Source organism: Dreissena polymorpha, chromosome 11, assembly GCF_020536995.1.
Source record: "Dreissena polymorpha isolate Duluth1 chromosome 11, UMN_Dpol_1.0, whole genome shotgun sequence".
NCBI lineage: Eukaryota > Metazoa > Mollusca > Bivalvia > Myida > Dreissenidae > Dreissena > Dreissena polymorpha.
The window spans coordinates 57,247,934-57,268,859 of NC_068365.1; the positions used below are offsets into that span (position 1 = coordinate 57,247,934).

Below are 20,926 nucleotides of genomic sequence, written 5' to 3' on the forward strand. Positions count from 1 at the left end.
CGAACGATTTCGTACATAACATCTTATATGAATGCGAATGCACTTTGTTAATGGAAGATACAAAGAGCAAAACTATGTAAGATAATGTATATGTCCTAGATTTGTATGTGTACTTTATACATACTTTATCTATTTAAATATATCAAAAGTATAGTATGTAGATTCAACAGCCTAAGTAAAAGAAATTAAGAAGAGTTGGCTTAAATAAACAATACCTTCCTTGTGAGAAATACTCATTGTCTAAAATATTTCGTTCGGTAAAGTCGGAATTAAAAATAATACTTGCAGGTTAGGACTATAATGAATAAAAAGCATGTAATGTCTAGTTGTTAAACTTGGTCTAAATTTAAATTACAAAGTTTGAATAAAATTTCTAATGTCATTATTTATTTATGACGTTGATTTATACAGAAGTTTTTTGGAGTGCTCAGTTATTTAGAAATCTCAATGATGATAATTAATACTTTTTGACATTTGACCTTGAATCTTGACATTTAGGAATGGGCATGGATCTCGTGCTCGTCGCTCTGTCAAAATATTCATATGTATACATCCTGCCAATGTATTTCCGTTTTCAGATATGCTCGAGACAAGTATGCGTCTGACAAAAGTTTGAGAGTCGGTTCTTTTATTTTTGACATATAACCTTGAAAGTTCAAATTTTCACTAAGTCTAGTCATCTTGTTTTCTGCATTTCAAACACTGTTTGGTTATTTTTCCATATTTTTTGAATGACCATTAAAGTATGAAAAAATATTATCTTAACAAAGTGCTTGAATCTGTATCCATGGCATCTGACCCAGCGACCTGGCACGTGTGTGTCATATGACATCAGAAATGATTCTATCATGGTTCGAGTATTTAAAATCCGTACATGATGTTCAAATTTGTGTTCTACGCAATTTATTCTGAGTTTATCCTATATTTTACCATTAATTGTGGCCTTTTATTTGGACCTAAGTATTTGGATCTGACGGTTTCTTGGTTATGTATAAATTCTATTTCCAATATTTGATCGTTGAATTTAAAAGTATTCATTTTACCAAAGAGCCATGTGTCCATGTGAAACATTACCCCTAAACATGCGTTACCCTTATGCATAGTTATTTTAAAAAGTTAAGATCCCTTAAGGGTTATTAAAATGTTTTTATATAGCCGATGTGACCATCAAGTATAGACGTGACATTCCACCTATGCCATGACAATTGCGCAATACAACCTATCCGAACCTGCTTTTCTCTAATGGTTAAGTGATTTGAAAGTAGCTTTTTGATTAACAAAGGTATGCTCCATACAAAATGATTATGCTGATTTGCTTCCTTGTTGGAGATTTAATCTTGAATTTTAGCTTCAACCTCGGGCGGACCTGTGAGTTTGAATCTTGCTAACGAAACTAAAGGCGATATGTTTATCTTTCTGTCTTGATATTACACAATTAATCCATTACGGACTAAAATTACATTTCGAAAGTTTTGTTAAGGATTGATTTACAATTATAGAAATTTGACGTTGAGTTTTGACCATCGCCTTGGATGCAGCGACATGTTTCATGCCTGCGGCATAGCGTTTATTTCAACTTGATACTTTTCAATAATTACACAATGGTATTATGCTATACACATATATTCCGACAACCCCGTATGCCGTTTTCCCGCTCGAGTGTACCATAATTCAGCCGCTATGGGCGAATGAAATCCTACCTTTGCTCGGCCGTTGAGCTCTAAGTCAATTTCTCCATAAACAAATGGCTTCTTATAAAACGACCTGCAGAAGAAACGTATTCATGGATGGATGAACACAACGAGTAAAATCAATAAATAAAATGTATTATATTGTTCTGATATATTCGTTTTTATTATTGTCTAGTGTTATAATTAATAATGTTATATGTATCAAAGAGCAGCGTGTGTTTATTTAGGCTAAGCGAAGATTATATTTGATAAGTAATCAATGCTATTTTTTAAACGCTATATTTAAAGGATATATATTGATAACAATTTTAATATTGTCATTATATATAGAGACGTTCAGTACTTGTAGCAATAAAAAAGCTGCAGTTTGTTACGAGATTACTAATTATCCTTTAGCAATCGGAAAAAATATTTGACAAACATCGTATATAACACTTATGTTTTTCTGTAAATTGAAATCTATAATTGTTCAAATTGCACATCGATTACAAAAAAATAGTATGTGTTAATTACAACTGACGTTGTATTGTTTGTTGTACTTGTTTAAGATCACTTTCCGATCCACTTCCGACCCACTTAAACGACGGTGTTAGAAACAATTTTAGGTTCTGATAGATATAGAAATCTCATTCATAGCCGTTAACATTCATAATAGGAAAGCATATATATTAAAATTGTAATACTATTCATCGATGAAAAGTTCTAATCAATTACCTGGTTCTATAACAAATATAATGAGAAAACTTTTCAGTATAAACAAGTTTTTTTCATCTTAAACAACGAATTTTGACCATTTAAAATCTGCCAAAATTCGGGATTCACATTTGCTACGAAAAGAACTCATTAACAAATATAATTATCGCGTAACATATTTCAAAAATACATGTAAGGGCTAGTCATAATTATTTTTACTTACCAACACTTTTACTGAATTGTGTGAATTAAAATACTTGAGCCAAAAAGCAAACACTAAGTTTAATAACAACCTTTTTTATTAAATTACACATACATAAAAATGAAGAATACTTATATTACCTTAAACTGAAGGTCTCAGTTTCTGATGTATCTTCTTTCGGTGTTGTAGGCGCTGTAAGTGATTGCGATGTTTCTAAATTTGTACTTTCTTGTTTTGATCTGAAACAAAAAAACACTTCGTGTTAAGTATTCCGGTAGTAAATGGATAGCTTGAAACAAAACGCAATGCGTATATCATTGATTTAGTATATGATACCTTGATCCTGAAGGTTCCGTCTGGAGACGTGTTGGCGATACACTAGTTTTCAGGGGAACCGTTTTCTCTGGCGTAAAAGGTGGTGATTTTGTACTTTCTAACATTTCTGGATGGATTGAACTGAAAAAAAAGCTTTTTGTAAACGGCAATAATCAGTTTCTTTATTCGATTTTAAGACATAATTTGTTAGTGATTACAACTTAAAGTTCCGCGTGTATGTGAAAATAATATTGTTAACAAACTGTTCTTATCAGTTTCAATTATGACGTTGCCGTATATAAAAGACAATCGTATGGTAACATTAATTGTTGTCCTGTAATTGTTTCTGAGTTTCACAGTTTCTTATCAAATACCACATGGTGTGGATGATGTTTATACATCCGGCGTATTACAGGTTGTATTGAGCATATCGAAAACAATGTATTGCTTATAATAACCGGGATTTCAGTACCCATACAATCGACTGAAAAAAGAGGCTGTATTAATTGTTGTGTAATGTTGAAAGGAACTTTCAACATACATAGCGTAATCTTCTTAAACTGGATATTTGCCTGATATACACTACACGAGTTTGGTAACATTAAATCCTCTCCTGGTAATGTTTCTGGGTTTCGTTATTCCTCTATCTAGTACAACCTTATTTCCACAGTATTAGTTTTAGTTTATAAAACGTTATGTCAAAACAATCAATGATAATGCCAACCGCGGCAATGTAGACATGACTAACGCTATTTAACCCTCGAAGGCGTCTTATTAGTTGTTCTCGTAATGAACAGCTTATGTTGTTGACGAAATGTTCAAGTCAGTTCGCTGTTATTTACGGAAAGCCTATGACCCGCCACATGCGCCGCATCTGCCACGCGAGAAAGAGTTGTATAATTTGTGCAATAGGTTTTAGTTCTTCAACTACATTTATTCACAAATGGAAACAGTATGTGAATATCGTGTTCAATGGAATATTTTTGAATGGAGCTTACATGTATATAGAGAATCAATAAACAATGTTTGTATTATACGTGTCGCGGAAGAGTTTGTTTATGAATTATTAAAATAGTCCACTATCTGCTGCTTCATAATGACGTAGTACAGGCCATTCATAATATTCGGCTATTAATAGAATCGGGAAAACAACGCAATAGTATAAGGTGACGCTTGTTTATAATCTCAATTTATAAAACGTTGAACATGAGTTCAACAATAACGTCAGGGATACGATAGACAACAACAAAACTGCTTCATTATCGCTAAAACCGAATATAAAAACAATTATATGTAACAAGAATGATCTGTTTCGTAATCTCGTTCATGCTTCTACAGCGGGGTTAAATTTGATATTTCTGGGAAACGTTGTTTGTTCTCAACAGATAGCGGCGATCTTTTGTATTTACTCTAACAACGTAATAGTAGAAAGTTAATCTTGTTTTTATTCTCAATTTATAAAACGTTCAACATGAGTTCACCAAATACTACAGGTATATTATAGTCAACCTCAAAAATACTTTAAAATCGCTAAAACCGAATATTAAAAACAACTAAATATAACAAGAAATATCTTTTAACAAGGTAGTCGGCGTAAATGCTGACTTTGGAATAAAGTTTGCAATTTACGTTTTTAAATAAATAAATTGAAACAAGTTTAACAATTGTGTTTTTTTTTTCACGTGTAAGTCGCATATTCACCGCATGAAATGTATGTTATCATTGTCAAACCACACATTAGTGTAAGTAGATAAAATAATACCACGGGAGTGCACATCATATGTGTCCTCACATGCCTTATTATGAGTAGATTTCTTCTCTATCGAAATATATCGTATATTAATATTTGATTTAAACGCAGCTTTCTTTCGACACATTTAAATCACACTTTCATAGCCGCGTCATGCGAAACTGGGTCTTATGCGTTTCGGCCAGCGTATCTTAAACCCAATATGTGCATTGGCGCAGTCAGGTCAGAGGCTGTTGTTCGATATAAAATAACTCAATGTGGTATGGTCTCATTATGTATCTCCTGACCAGACTGAGAGATGCGCAGGCTAAGTGGGCTATATATATGATGGGCTCATATGGGATAAGATCCATTTTCGCATGACGAGGGTAATTTCAAATCTCATTGCGAATTGTAAATGGCACATTAAAGTACAATGCTTTTCGATACAAAATTGAATTCAAAATAGCCTACTTGTAAATAAGGGCAGCCTATCCAGACGTTCAGGAACGATTTCCAGACGTGCTGATCGAGTACGGCAAACATTGTGGTTGGATAATTGAACGATTGGCCTCTTATCGTGACACTAAACTATTTCGGTAATGTTTGTTTCTCATCTTGAAATCACAACTGTGTTTATCGATAGTCAATTATATATTCCCCGGACGATTTAGTGAACGAGTACTGACCCTGAAATTCTGCGAAATGGAGTTTAACGCGTAATTGTAAGTGGGAAACTTTTTGTGTCGTTTGAACTTACAGAGAGTAGTCCGGAATTCCTTACACTGAACAGTGTTACAGCCTTTGCGCTGAGCACAGACACATTGATGTAGCCAAAGTTAAGAGGTTTTATCTCGAATCAGCCTATGAAATATTCGAAAATACTCATGCGTGTCTGCTGTCGTTATATAAAAGTCATTTAAGGTGAAAAGCTGGGTAAAACAGCTACGCCGATAAAGCGAATTAGTGCTTTATACCTATGTTTAGGTCAGAGTTGTTGACACCGTGTGAACTGGTGGGTTTACAAGTAATGCATTAACAACAAAGTACGTGTCAATAGTGCTGTCTTTATGACTACCTAATTCGTGAATAAAAAGTATTGCTCGCAGATTTATTTTTATATTTATTTTCATCAATTATCTAATTGTATATTTAGAATTTGTATATGGTGTCAAAAATCAAAAGTTTTGTACAGGGTATTCATCATGAAATTATATTCTTAGTGAGATAAGTATTCGATATTCCAACAATATTCATTTTATATGATGGTGATTGCAAATTGTCTTTATATTCAGTTCTCATTACCATTTTTATCATACTTTCTATGCTTTCAAAACGTCCAAAAAGGGCCATGTTGTTGTTATTTTGTCTAAGTTATCTCTATGAAATAACTAGGATGATAAAAAGTGCACACAAATCTCGACCCGTGCATTTTGACACACTCTTGATAAAATTGAATGGCGTGTGTTCATTTCAAACTTGCGATTATTTTTGAAAAATGAGTTGCGTCTTAAATTATGCAATAGCGAACAACTTCAGTACCTTCGGCGCTTTGATTTTTATCTTAGTAAACAAAATTATCACCATTATTTTAAGCAGCAACCCGTCTGTTATAACTTATTTCAAATTTAACTTATGATAAAGTTTGATGATAAACAGACCATTCAATATATTAAACAAGAGCATTCCTCTCAAAATTAATTATGATAAATAGAATATAACTTAATTAAGAAAAAGATGAAATTTATAATGCTCGGAACAACACATATGAGCGCTAGGCCAATCTCGCACTAAAAGCAAGAGCATTCAGACGGGAGCATTTTATCAAATGCAAAAGATCGCATGGAACGCTCTTAACAACATAATTAAATCTGCGTACACATATTATTACATGTTTCAGAAGTAAGCTTCCTGACGCGTTAGGATAGTTGAACAGCTGCCTACTTTTATTTGGGCATTTAAATAATCTGAAATACCATATATGCATTGGAATTTGGTTTATAAATCCCTTTGAAATAAAACACTCACTGCTTTTACAATTTTGAACATCGTTTACAAATAACAAAAACAATGAAAAGTCGTCATGTAGCAGGTAGTTCTGTGGAGAAGTTAAACAGACAGTAACATGTTAAACCTTAAATGTGTTATAAGCAGTGTATTTTTACCTGTAAAAAGCTTATATCGTTAGACCTAAAAATTGGATAGATAACGTTTTCTCGCGGAAATAATCTCCAACACCTATGCAAGGAAAATGTTTAAAACATTACAATGCTGATTCATGTATTTGTGCGGCTTTAACAAAAGAATCCTTTTACTTGTGGCGGTACGAGTCAATGCAATGTTAAGCTATACGCGATATGACTTCACAGATATGTAACAAAACTGTGGAATAAAACCAGGTGCACAAGGTCTTTAGTTGGTGGATATAATTATTCATATTATTAAGTATCACTCATGTCATTTTTTTAGCGGTACATGCCAAACAAAATACGACAAATGCATCTGGCAATATCACAGGTCAGTGGTATATAGCACTTATGTACATGACAAAATTATCCGACTGCCAAAACAGACTTAATGGGATCGACGGACACGGGCAAAACTATATGCCACTAACCTGCAATACAATGATGCGTCATATCAACGTTTTTGTAAGATGTATAGATGGATAAAACGTTTCTGTTGTCATGTTCATAAACAAAACACGAGTTATAACAAGTCTGAAAGTAGCGAGCAAAACTGCAATTTTCTAAAGATCCGGCCCACGGTTCGTTTAATGTACGGGTTCTTTTCTTGAGAAAAGAGAGCTCTCAATTTGTAAATAGTATTAGTTTGTGTAAATATTGCGAGCGTGGTAAAAACGTGACATTCTGCCCATATTTGTTTAAGTTGATTCAATGATGAAATTCATGTTTGTTTTATACGGGTAGGAATCAACTTATACAACTTTTCAGACTTACAATAATGGGTACCAACTGAGAGAAAACAATTGGACTGGGCTCACCTGTGCAAAGGCCTACAAATTGATCTGCTCTATAGTGCCTTTTCAAAATGTGAAACTCTTAGCCGTGCGTTCAAAAGGGTAGATATTGCTGGGGTTTTTTGTAGTTCTCTACAAACGATGTTATCAAAGGTTGTGATCCATTTTTTCGTCATAGGCAATTTCAGAAATCCTCCATTAGGACCGAAAAGTTACGTCACAAGCCAATAATTAAAAGCATCAGCATTGCAGTTTGAGAAATATATTCAAGCTTTTATGACATATAAGAAAAGATCTGAACAATATGAACTTATATTAAAGAGGGCCTCCGATAACTTACTTCGGTACAGTTAAGTTATCTCTGTCAGGTGGTAAAGAAGAACGTTTAATATGCAATGTCATGACGGACGACATACGGAAGATAGAACACGATCACCAAAATTAGCCTGAGCACGTCAAATCCCGGTGAGCTAAAGTAGTGTCAACTCTTATTGATCGACGCGTCTTTTAATAGCCAACTTGATGAAAAGGGATATATTTTATAACTTGTCAGATAAGAGTAAATCACATTCCATTCGAGAGTTTCGGTTATCGACGTTTTTGTGAGGAAAAGCGTGAAATAACATGCATGTTTTTACTTTCTGGTATAAGACGTTATTACGAGTTTCGGTATGACACAATATAGTCAACTTTGTAGAGAAAAATCCATTCTCGTTCGGTAGTTGTTACCGTTCATTAGCTCAACTATTTTGTTTACAATACACGTCGACTTTATCTAGATGATTAACTAGTTTGATGTTGAGTATGATTATATTTAATATGATTATATTTAATCTGTTTACATATACGTGTGCAATTATTTCATTGAGCATTTGCTTCACTTCACCCCAGAAACATATTTTCTTTAAGCATAGCCACATTTGAATGAGATCGTTTAATAATTAAATTGAACGTCTAATTAAGAACATTTCATTTTATTACGATTCATTCGTTTAGATAAATCTCATAATTGTTCGACATGCGAATCTGATCGCGTTGAATATGAACACATACTAAATATAATTAATGTAATGCATTTTACATTTTTATTTTCCAGTTTATTCCTAAGATTCTTTCTCATCATGAGGATATTCTGGATATAACAAAATGATGTACTGCTTAGAAAAGAATCGTTAAGGTACGATCAATATTCTTAAGAACCAATAACTATCAGACGATATATTGTATCTCGCTATAATTGTAAACTTAATTATAAATATTTTTATGTAGGACAAACATTAATTTGGAAGAACAATATTTGTCGTATGTTTATCAAAAAATCAAAGACATTCACGACTGATGAAAAATATTTATAAGAGCGTTCGTGTTTCGTGAACGTTTCAAATTGTTCTGGTCAAACCTTCAGCTAAAGCCAATTTAGTCAATAAACCAGTTTGAAAACCCTTAACATCAAGCACTCGTGTCATAGGCGACTGATAAAGATGATAAATGTGAATACTTGGGAAGACATAAAACTTCATTTTTTGATATCAAGTGCTCTTTAGTAATCGTCAAATAAGATACACAATCTTGTGTGGTTTTTAGTTGTGAACAAAGATCAATCCCCCACTGCAATGACGATAGCGAATTCAATGGCTTAAAATGAAGTCTAGAATATTGCTTTCGGGACCAAATAATAGTATGTCCCCCACTGAATGTGAACCAATGAATGTTGCACGAAAACTAGATCAGATGGTGTGATAAATGTGCCACCTTAACCATGAACATATTTAGCGACAAACTAAATAAACGAATGTCAGGTTGTAAAACAATATATTTTAATATGCATAGTTTAAGGTTTATTTTTACAAAAAAGGCTGCTATACACGTTCGCCCGCTACAGAATTTGAAATATGAGCTTTTGTGCACTCAACCGTCGATTATAAATATGTGTATCTATAAATGCGTACGATACATGTTTTTCATAGGAGATACATTGACCTTGACATTTGACATAATAATTTCAAAATCGATATTGGTCTTCATAAACGACACTCAATCCAATTTGAAGGGTTCTCCTGATATAACATTTACTGTACTAATCGCAAAATCTAAGGAGATCGTTATATATGCCAATCCTTAAACACGAGTTGTTTGTTAAACAATCAATGTATCAAATTAACAACAGTTTTTCATTAATTTCATCCCCATAAATCCTCTGAAAATTGAACGCGGATATATATCTTAAATAAGTGGTTTCATGATGCGACAAACTGCAGACACCACCCTAAGATTTTCAACATCCAATAACTAAGTGTTTAAGGTTAGATGGTATTTGATATATTTGATATTTACTGCACTAAAACTGAGTAGTTTTCATTTAGAAAACCAACGTATATATTAATGATTCATGTAGCATTTATTGTTGACCTATTGAACCTAACATTAAGAAGGGTCTTGTCCTCATATATCTATGTGACATACAAAAGCTCTATAATGAGTATTCCCTTAGATATACAAACGCTGAACATAGGTTTGCCAATTATTTAATCAGATACTTAAAAATAATATGTGTTGCTCTTCTGAGACAAAGGCTGACATATTCAACATAGAGAATTTAAAAGATAGTTCTTTTACACTACATCCCTGTTGTATAATACGTCCTTTCTCATAATACCGTTAATTATAAACAATGAACAAACAATGAGACCGGTGAGGCAATTTTGATTAAGTGTGCGCATTATTTACTTAAGCAATTGGGAGCAAGCTGCAAAAATACCAGTGAACGCTTACACATAAGTCAATTCTCTCTACTCGCGTGCACAACCAAATCGTCAAACAGGATTTTTTTGCAAACATGTTACAATTCGATTTCGTTCAGGTCTCTGAAAACGATAGATATAGAAGAAATATTTTTTGTAAATGGGAAGTGCATTTGGTTAAAAAAATGTCGCAAAAGGGAATATATTTTTGATTAAATCCTGTTAAGACAAACCAACAAAGAATGTTTGTGTCGTTTCTGAAAATTCCGAATCGTATGTTCAAATAATGACATGCAGTGGTTCTTAACACTACTGTCTAATTCTGTTGAGTATTATAAGACGATGCATCGTTCAGTGTATAGTTAAGACCGACGGGCATAATGTTTACGCTGCTGTGTTCAACTCTGGTAAAAATGCCTTGGCATATTTGTACACGACCAATGTCCAGAACTCTTTGGAATCAATAACATCATAAATGCTCATAGGCTATCGGCCAATGTCACAATGAATTATTAATGTCAAAGCATTTCCGACACTTAAAAGCAACAAGAGGCTTTAAATTCAAAAGGGATATTAAGGGTGCGTTGATCATGTGAGTGCCTGTCAGTAAAGCAATTACGATGATACCTAAGCCAAATTTTAGTACCGTTGCTAACATTTCAGATATTTTTTTTAAATGTCGCAATTAACGAGATCAGTTATCTGATAGAAATTGTATTTACACAGTATTTGTTCATAAGACTGTATACAATAATGTATTAGTTACAAATCTTGAAAAATCTGATCAAACGCCAAATGTTCAAGTCCTCCTCTCGATGTTTTGTCTCAGCATGAGTGGTAAAATACAAAAAAAAATGTTTATGACTACTGTATAATTTCAGAATTAAATTCATGCGTTCTGATGTATTGTTATGAGTTTGCATTTTACTATTACATCGTCGAGTTTCATTCAGTTGCTTGAAAATATTTTTTCAAAATGTCTGAATTTACGAGTTCCGTTATCTGATAGAAATTGTATTTACGAAGCATTTTCTCATACAACTGTAAACTATAGCGTATTAATTACAAATATTGAAAAATCCGATTAGCAAGGAACTCAAAAAATACAGATAGCGCATAAAATATTACATCTTTTAACAACGCAAACGCCGAATTTTCAAGTCCTATTCTCGATGTTCTATCTCAGCATGCGTGGTAAAATACAAAAAAAAATGTTTATGACTATTGCAACATTTCAGAATTAAATTCATGCTGATGTTTTGGTAAATGTTTTTTGCTTTTGTATTGCATTTCTTTTATTCATATTTCACTCATGACGGAACCATTAAATAAAAGCTCGACAGCACAGGAACTCGATACAAGTAAAGATAAATCATTTTTATATATGACAATGTGCAAAAAGTATCGATGACCTCATGGGGTATATATTAATTTGCATGCAATTATGAGTTCTAAAACTAAATATAGGAATTAACAAATCAAAATGGTTCAATAAAAAAGGTAAAGTCCTACATTTAGAATCAAATAACCTTCTCTGGTCAAATTATTTAAATGTTTATTTACTGCGTATAAATTCCTTGAAAATGTTGAATCGCCAGTGCACTAAAATAAACTAGACAAGCGTCTTAATATTGAAATTCATATACAATAAAAATAAACCCTTCATAGATGTAAATATAGGTATGAAACCTGTGCTACAACTTGTGCAATATGAAAAGTTTGGAAGTCGGATGACAGCAGTGATCATATAAATTTTAGAAAAAAACACAAACAAACACGCAACCAATGTTCACCAAAAACAGCAAATAAGAATCAATACTTTTCTACAATACTACTTACGCCATTCCGGTCGCTGCTTCTTTTTTCTGGTGATTTACAGTGAACGCATTTTATTCGGATTCTAATGAAATTATTATACAACCATTGCACAACTGTACAATGCACAAGCCTCGCTTAATTGCCTTTAAGCATTAACTCAGAAATGATCCAATGTATACACTACTGCTCGTCCGCTATGCGTTTGAATAATGAATAAATGAAGATAAATCCGTCGTTTCGATATCTTTTCGGGTCGAAATCACTTGACAAGAAAATCAAAGCATTGAGAAGACTCATTTACGATCTGGTTATGCATTGTTTATTTTTAAAATCAGGGTTACTTAGATTTAAAATATGTAAAACATTGCACAATTTCTATATATTGGACATTCCATTGAACAAATGGGTAAAAAATTATAATAAAATACATCGATACACATAAGTCGACTTTTCTTTCAAATAACGACAACGTGTGATAGATCTTGGGTAAATCAGCATATATACTAATGTATATATACCGTCCGTTCTAAAATAAACAAACAAACCGGAGCTTTCACCGAATGTACATTATAATTAAAAATATCATATTGACAGATAATATAACTTTATAGCTGTATAGCTCACGCATAAAATAGAGTATTGAGCTGTATAATGAATACATGGTTGAATTCAATCTATACGAAACTGTTGAAAGCTTGTCTGTCATATTTGGCCTCTTAAGAGAACTTTGAACCATCATTTAGTCGTAATGAATTATTCAAAATAAAATTTAAATTGTACCAGACATTAACAATGTATTAGAACATGCCCCGTAATAAACATTCGAAACTATATTGTGACATTGTGACATTGGCAGTTGATTATGAGCAACGCACAAGATAGATGCCAATTCGTTTAAAATGTACTTACTTCGATACTTAAATAATGTTATGCATAAAAATGTGTAAGATCGAAAAACAAACTCAAACCGACAGGCGTTGCTGAATATTTATTAACAAAAGGCAAACATTCAAAAATTTCAATTGCTTTTTCTCAAACAATGATATATATTCGAAGCATATAAAGTGATAAAACATTTATTTGTTTTTCTAATGATATTCGCTGAAGAAAAGTGTTGGTTTGCCACAACTAGAAAATAGCAATTGATATTCAAACAGCAAGATAACTACTCAGACTTTAATGATAAGGAAACAACATAAGACAAACATCAAATGTCAGTCGACAATAAATGAACAATAACACAAAATCTACAAAGAACGTGCGACTCCCGTTGATAATGGGTGGTATCGTCAGCTGGAATTGAGCAAACTGTAAGCGCTGGGTAACATATGGATGGACCCCCTTTATGAAGCGGAAATTATGCGCAATCAGCGCGAAAACAAGCAAATATCAGATTATATCGATACATGCTACACAACTTAACATAGTATATTGGCGGTATTGAAGAATTTATCTGCAGAATTTTATGCCCGTGAAGTAAATAACCCAAATAACACATTGTCAGCTTGACAATCTTATATCCGTTGTGCAGAACAATTAAAATACCTTAAATAGCATTGGCCTTGCCCAAACAAAGCTCTTAGGCAAACAAGAGTCCTTCACACATGAGCGGCTGCCAAGTTTACGATACGACTTTCAAATCAGAATAACCTCAATTCGTGCGGAACTTTTGATTTAAAATGTATACCAGCCATCAGTTTCATTAACAACAAAAAATATGTTAACTTTATGTAATCTTCTATAAAACGTCGATCGATAAATGTTGTATATTTCATTTGAAATATGAAGTAAGTGAACAGTTAATGTACTCATTATTTTATATCAAACAAACATTTAAAAACATGTTGTTTTTTTAATGTATGGCATTTTCTGACTGTAGAGTTTTAACAAAAATTAACGATATGTATTTAACAACTATGAGCATAGTTGGAACATGGGCAGCTACACCCCTGGCTTAGATCACATTAACCAACGCGTGTACTTCCAATTCGTTTTAACGTAGCTGCAGATAAGACAATGTTTTATTATCCTACCGATAATCAAATTGATCAAGTAGAAACAAGTTTTGGTAGAAAATGGTTTTTTTGCTGACATTGCTAATACCACGTTCATCACCGCTTATCTTAAAATACGCAAACCGATAGATCAGCTATAAACGCATATAAGATAATTGTTCACTATGAAAGATAAAGATAACGGATATATAAACTACAACTGAGCCGAAACAAAGCAAATTCACCAAACAAAGTTTATAACAAGTAGAATTAATTTGTTTATGAAAAGTTATACGTAGGTGCTATTGTCGACAACCCACTGAATTTAAAATACAATCATGTCTATGATATGAATGATATGATATTTTATGGAGAACTGAATACAAGGTACTGCTATAAACATATTGCTTGCCTCGGCTACAATTAGATTTGTACAGTTTTATCAATTCTAAATACTATGACGCTCTTTTGCTTTTAGGAACATCATACTAAATAATGTTGCAAAAAAGGTTGTATGCGTCGCGTAGAGTTATTTCAGTTTAAAATGTGCTTAGACAGACACAGTCGTGATAAATGCTAAAATTAAATTATTCTTTATTCAGTAACGATATTTATATCATCACCTTAAACTCGTACACGAGGTATTATAATAGATACATGTAACAACCAACTTGTTTAATCTATGGTAATGTAGCGCACCCATCTTAATTATTCAAACAGTATTACAATAGCTTACTAAAATCAGTGTCCAATGTGCTGAATCTGTTGTTTTTTTCGAAATCTACCTTTAAAACTATTTTGGCACGGTTTAAGAATCCCCAAAGAACTACAAAATCGATAGTGGCAATTATATTGGCAATACTCAAAGAACTACAAAATCGATAGTGGCAATATTGGCAAGACTCAAAGAACTACAAAATCGATAGTGGCAATATTGGCAAGACTCAAAGAACTAAAAAATCGAATTGGCAATATTGGCAAGACTCAAACAACTACAAAATCGATAGTGGCAATATTGGCAAGACTCAAAGAACTACAAAATCGAATTGGCAATATTGGCAAGACTCAAAGAACTACAAAATCGATAGTGGCAATATTGGCAAGACTCAAAGAACTACAAAATCGATAGTGGCAATATTGGCAAGACTCAAAGAACTACAAAATCGAATTGGCAATATTGGCAAGACTCAAAGAACTACAAAATCGATAGTGGCAATATTGGCAAGACTCAAAGAACTACAAAATCGATAGTGGCAATATTGGCAAGACTTTTAATAAATGAGTCTCAAAATACATTTGAACTTAAAAAAGCAGCCAGCTTTTATGGTTTGATTTATTTATAGTTCTTAAAGGATTTAAACAGCTCTTTGTGTATTTAACTATTATATGAATAGTGGGGGCTATGTTTATTTTTGGAAAAACATGCGATTATTTGTAAGCAATGAAATTATATGACAGATTGAGCATTTTAAACATATGTATAGTGTGATATTAAGGTATCGTATTCGTAAAAACAAAACGAGTGTTTCAAATCAAAAGTGTTTTTAAATCTCCGTCAACCGCAACGTTTACGGGATTAATATATCGAATATAATGAAATTTTACTGTCAGATACTTTCGTTTCTAAACTTTACGTTATCCTGATATCGGTCCGCTATTTCAAAATTAAATATTTATCACTGTTTGTTTTTAAGTAATGCAAATCACTCAATGTTGACAATATATTATTTTATTCGTTGGTTTTGTAAGCTCCATAATTCCTGTGAAATCACAGCACAAGTACCATACAATCACTTATGAAAAAATATTCACATATGCTTTCCATGTTATATGACAATACAATTCAGTTGTGTTTTAACTATTACAATTCCATATCCATAGAAACATATGGACAAATAATATATGTAACATACCATATAATGCATTGGAATGTATTGTTTATCAAGTTTTGGAGTTTAATAATTTTTAACAATATTTAGAATAATAGTGCATCAAATTTTTATTTCGGGAAGATTCTTTTGTAATTATTTTATGATTTTAATTGGTCAATTTTGACGAATGCTGTAAATAAATAAGATCTGAATTGCATTTCCATATGCATTATTATAAACATTACAATGCGTGCATGGTCTTTGTAAAAAATGTTACAGTAACATAATTCATTCACAGCCAAAGACCTACGGTTGTATTTATTAAAAATAATGACAATCACATAATTCATGAACAGCAAAAGACCAAACTTGTGTTCTATGGTCTTTTTTATTTGAATGTTTCCATGGCAACCAACAATACATTTCTTTATATTCATATAAAGTAGTGTAACATGATTATTGTGTGTCTTTACAAGTGTGGGACAATTAAGTCAATTGTATAATTTATGCAAGCGGTTTGAGTACTCCAACTATATTCATTCGCAAGTGGAAACATTATGTGAATATCGTGTTAAATGGAATATTGTTTAACAGACACACTATCTGCTGCGTCGTAATGACGTAGTACAGGTCATTCATAATCCGAGGCTATTAATAGATTCGGGATAACAACGCAATAGTATAAGGTTACGCTTGTTTATATTCTCAATTTATAAAACGTTGAACATGAGTTCAACAATAACGTCAGGGATACGATAGACAACAACAACAATGCCTCATACTCGCTTAAACCGAATATAAAAAACATTTAAATATAACAAGAATTATTTGTTACGCAATCTCGTTCATGCTTCTACAGCGGGGTTAAATTTGATATTTCTAGGAAACGTTCTTTTGTTCTCAACATATAGCGTCGATCTTTTGTATTTACGGGTGCTAACAACGCAATAGTAGAAGGTTTAGCTTGTTTATATTCACAGTTCTCAATTTATAAAACGTTGAAATATGAGATCACCAAAAACTACAGGTCTCCTATGATAGACAACCTAAAAAAATGCTTTATAATCGCTTTATAACCGAATATTTAAAAACTACTAAATATAACAAGAACTATCTTTTTAAAAAGGCAGTCGGCGTAAATGCTGACTTTGAAATAAAGTTTGCAATTTACGTTTCTTAATAAATAAATTGAAAACAAAAGTTTATCAATTGTATTGTGTTTTTCTTTCACTTGTAAGTCGCATATTCACCACATGAAATGTGTGTTATCATTGTCAATCCACAAATAAGTGTAAATAGATAAAAAAATTTACTACGGGAGTTCATATCATATGTATCCTCACATGCCTTATTATGAGTATATTTCTTCACTATCGAAATATACCGTATGTTAATGTTTGATTTAAACGCAGTTTTCTTTCGAAACATTTAAATCACACTTTCATAGCAGGGTCATGCGAAAATGGGTCTTATGCGTTTCGGCCAGCGTATCTTAACCCCAACAATTTCCGAAACTCCGTCGGACCTACGGACATGTCCGACACAAACAGTCAAGGGCCGATCAAAATTCTAAACTCGTCGGCCCTAAATGTCCGACACAAACATTTTCGGGTTTTCCCAAGAAATCGAAAGTATATATAGAACATCGGCAAAATACGGCGGAATACGCACTTTTCCGATTTGGTGAAATACGAGTGTATTCGCCGGTCAGTTAACTACGGAATACCGTTAGGGCCATCTTGGTTACTCATTTAAAACCAGAGGGCGAGAATGCGAGAACGCGATAGTACGATGGCGACAATGCGACAATACGATGACGACAGTGCGACAATTCGATAGCGGCAATGCGTTAGTTCGATGGCGAGAATGCGAGAACGTAATAAAATCCCAAAAGACAAACTGATTGGAATGGGATCAGATGGAGCGTCCAATATGACAGATTGTCGATCAGGTCTAGCCACACTTCTTCGAAATGACTGTGAAGATTTTGTAAACATACATTGCCTCTGCCATCGACTTGAACTTGCATTTCGAGATGTAGTGAAGGAGAAGAAGGTGTATGACAAACTCATGACATTGCTAATAGGACTTCACTAATTTAAAAACAAATCACACAAAAATAAAACTGGTTTTTAAATGCGTTCGATGCTCTTGCCATCAAAGTAACCCTGCCTCCCAAAGTCAAAGGCACACGGTGGTTACTACATCTCAACAATGGCATATAATGCTTGGAGAGGTCATACGCTGCATTTCATGCACACCTTGCAACATCTAGCAACACAAATGCCAAGGCAGAGGGCTTGCTAAGGATTCTCAGAGACATTAATGTTGTAACATATGCTCTTTTTCTAAAGGTAAATAAGCGCATTAATTGAAATCGACGCAAAACTCGCATGCCTCTTTTATACAGTTTACTATATTATATTAACCATCGGCATCTTTTTTGTATACGATTATAAACTGTAAACCCTATCATCAAGATCAGGAAGTGTACTTAGTTTTTACATTATTATGTATGTACATGTATAGATCATTAGTAAACGAAACATTCTCAAAATTATATTCGAACAGGAGGTGAGAGCTCAATTAATGCAGTTGGCCAAGAAACTGCAGAGGAAAGATATAACCTTAGCAGGTGTGGAATCAAACAACAGCTGAAATGATTGACAATTTGAAAGCCAAGTAACTTATTTTGTAACATTTTATTTATAACAAATGCTAGATAGTATTGATTTAAAATATATCTTTTGTCATTTTCTATCCCATACTGTTGACTATTGGGTATCATTGAAGGTGATTTGCACATAGGCCATGTCTTAATTAACTCATATGATTACAAAATTTTGTATGAAACAATACACAACAGGAAACTGCAAACAGTTAATGAAGTCTTGGCAACTAACGCTTTCTCTGGGGTTGAACTCCGAGGAAAAATACCTGTTATGGCCTACAAGGAGACCCAGATAGATAATAAAGTCAAAGCCAGACCAGGTTCAAATTGGATGATGTTACATCACCTATAATGCAGGCAACGAAAGTGTTGAACTTTAGTAAATGGCCCATGCTGATTAATGAGAAAGAGAATCTTGCAGGTTATGACATGTTAACGTGGTTCAGTTGTGTTAGATTTTAATCGATTTATGTTACAGGGAATAGTTTATTGTTGATATTGTTTTGTGTTCATTTATGTTTCTGTTCTGGTCTTTAATACTTTAGAGAAATCTACTTGAAAAGGCCTTTTAATAATTTATATCTGGTTAAAATGCATATGTGTTAACCGTTAAAACGATCATAACACCTGTTATGAAAAACAAAATTAATTATGAAATAACTTATAGTGTATGTCTGCTTTTTTTCATCACTTACATATGATTTTATGTAATTACATAATGCTACAAACTTCAACATTTTCCTCCAAACAAAGGTTTTAGTATAACTGATTAATTATGCAAGGTCTTATAGGTTATTAATCCAATTTCAGATCAAGGAAATAGCGAAACTCAGTTTCTGGCTGGCGAATGCAACAAGCGACTATTGGCAGTAGACCTTACCTTCAATCAGGATGATGTTTTGACACAGTGGCAGAGGGTCAAATTGTTAGCAAAAAGGTAAATATGAATGTACTCAAATGATTGTTATTGGCTTAAACTTGAACTAGCTTAAACATGACCACAATAATAAGTCTTACTGATCAAATTGTCTTCTATGTTTCAGCTTGTTCACAGACCAGCAGAGGACCCAACCACTGACTTGGTAAGATGTTTGTTATAAGGAATGCAAGAATGTTTTTCTCATCATAGATCTTATTGAGCCTCCCGCCTACAAGTGTTTCATGTGAGACGTCGTTTTCTCAGATGAAGCTTGTAAAGACAAGAAGAAGATGAAGCTGGGCCAAGCCACACTTGACGACTTGCTTCAGATCAAGCTTGTTACGCCAGCCTTAAGTAACTATGACCCAGAAGACTCTATTGATCAGTGGCTGGTAAGAACGGACATGTAATAAATGAACATTTTTGAGGACAATATACTATTGTCTGTACTAACAAATGCCTCTTCATTAAACTGCGGTAGGTAATTTATTTCGTATTTGTCTGCCTCCAGACTGCATCTAACAAACCTCGTGGAGGGAGAAGGTTGGAATACAGCAGGTTGAAAACAAGTCATAAATGCAAAAACAGAACATGAAGACAGGACAGGTAGGAGATTTTGTTTAAATTTTTTCATGATGTGTTGATTTAAATTGAATATTGCATATTTATACATAATTAATACTTACCAGTCTTCACTCTTGCATTGACAAATTTGTTACATAATTTCTAAGCAAATTTATAATAAATGTTCTCTTTTCTTACTGCAGGAAATGCCCCCAAGGATTCCCAGCCTGGGCCACTTCAAAACTATGCAGAAGACACAACAGAAGAGTACAGTGAAGATGACATAAAGCGTTTAATAAAATATTATACAGATAGTGATTTCTGTAGTGACTTTCAAAATGAGCAAGATAACTTAAACAAATAACTTTGTTACTAAAAACCAAAAAAAAAACTGATCTTTTCTTTCCAGAGCAAATTTTGTTATTTTACTTTGTAAATGATTACTTAAAGTAATGTGATACAAAATAAAAGGATAAAGCAATATTTCTGTATTTGTAATTATAATTTACATTTTCTCTGTTTTGTTTGAAATTTCACGTATTGTCTTAGGTCTGACAGAATAATCTAAGGTCTGACAGAAAATTCTGACCAGTCAGACCAAATGTCTGACTGAAGGCTGTTGAGTTTCGGGAATTCTGCTGCATTTGTGCAGTCTGGTCAGAGGCGATGCTGTTCGCTATAAAATCACTCAATTTGTTATGGTCGCATTATGGATCTCCTGACCAGAATGAGAGATGG

At 33.1% G+C, this 20,926-nt stretch overlaps 1 protein-coding gene and 1 long non-coding RNA gene across 2 annotated transcripts in view; one reads left to right on the top strand and one right to left on the bottom strand.

Annotated features, from left to right (window-relative positions):
- LOC127850877 (uncharacterized) overlaps nucleotides 1-12,364 on the bottom strand; it is a 141,139-nt gene extending 128,775 nt beyond the window's left edge. Inside the window, exons 1-4 of the mRNA XM_052384267.1 lie at nucleotides 12,191-12,364; nucleotides 2,923-3,042; nucleotides 2,727-2,825; nucleotides 1,701-1,764 (exon numbers count right to left, since the gene is read on the bottom strand). Of these exons, the coding sequence (XP_052240227.1) occupies nucleotides 1,701-1,764; nucleotides 2,727-2,825; nucleotides 2,923-3,042; nucleotides 12,191-12,195 (288 nt within the window). The 5' untranslated portion in view covers nucleotides 12,196-12,364. The remainder of the gene's footprint in view (nucleotides 1-1,700; nucleotides 1,765-2,726; nucleotides 2,826-2,922; nucleotides 3,043-12,190) is intronic.
- A 2,054-nt stretch (nucleotides 12,365-14,418) lies between these two features.
- On the top strand, nucleotides 14,419-20,591 carry LOC127851603 (uncharacterized). The gene is made up of 7 exons (XR_008035839.1): nucleotides 14,419-14,550; nucleotides 18,606-18,716; nucleotides 19,516-19,642; nucleotides 19,749-19,787; nucleotides 19,889-20,016; nucleotides 20,136-20,230; nucleotides 20,392-20,591. It is a non-coding gene; the product is annotated as an uncharacterized LOC127851603 (long non-coding RNA).
- The last annotated feature ends 335 nt before the right edge of the window (nucleotides 20,592-20,926 follow it).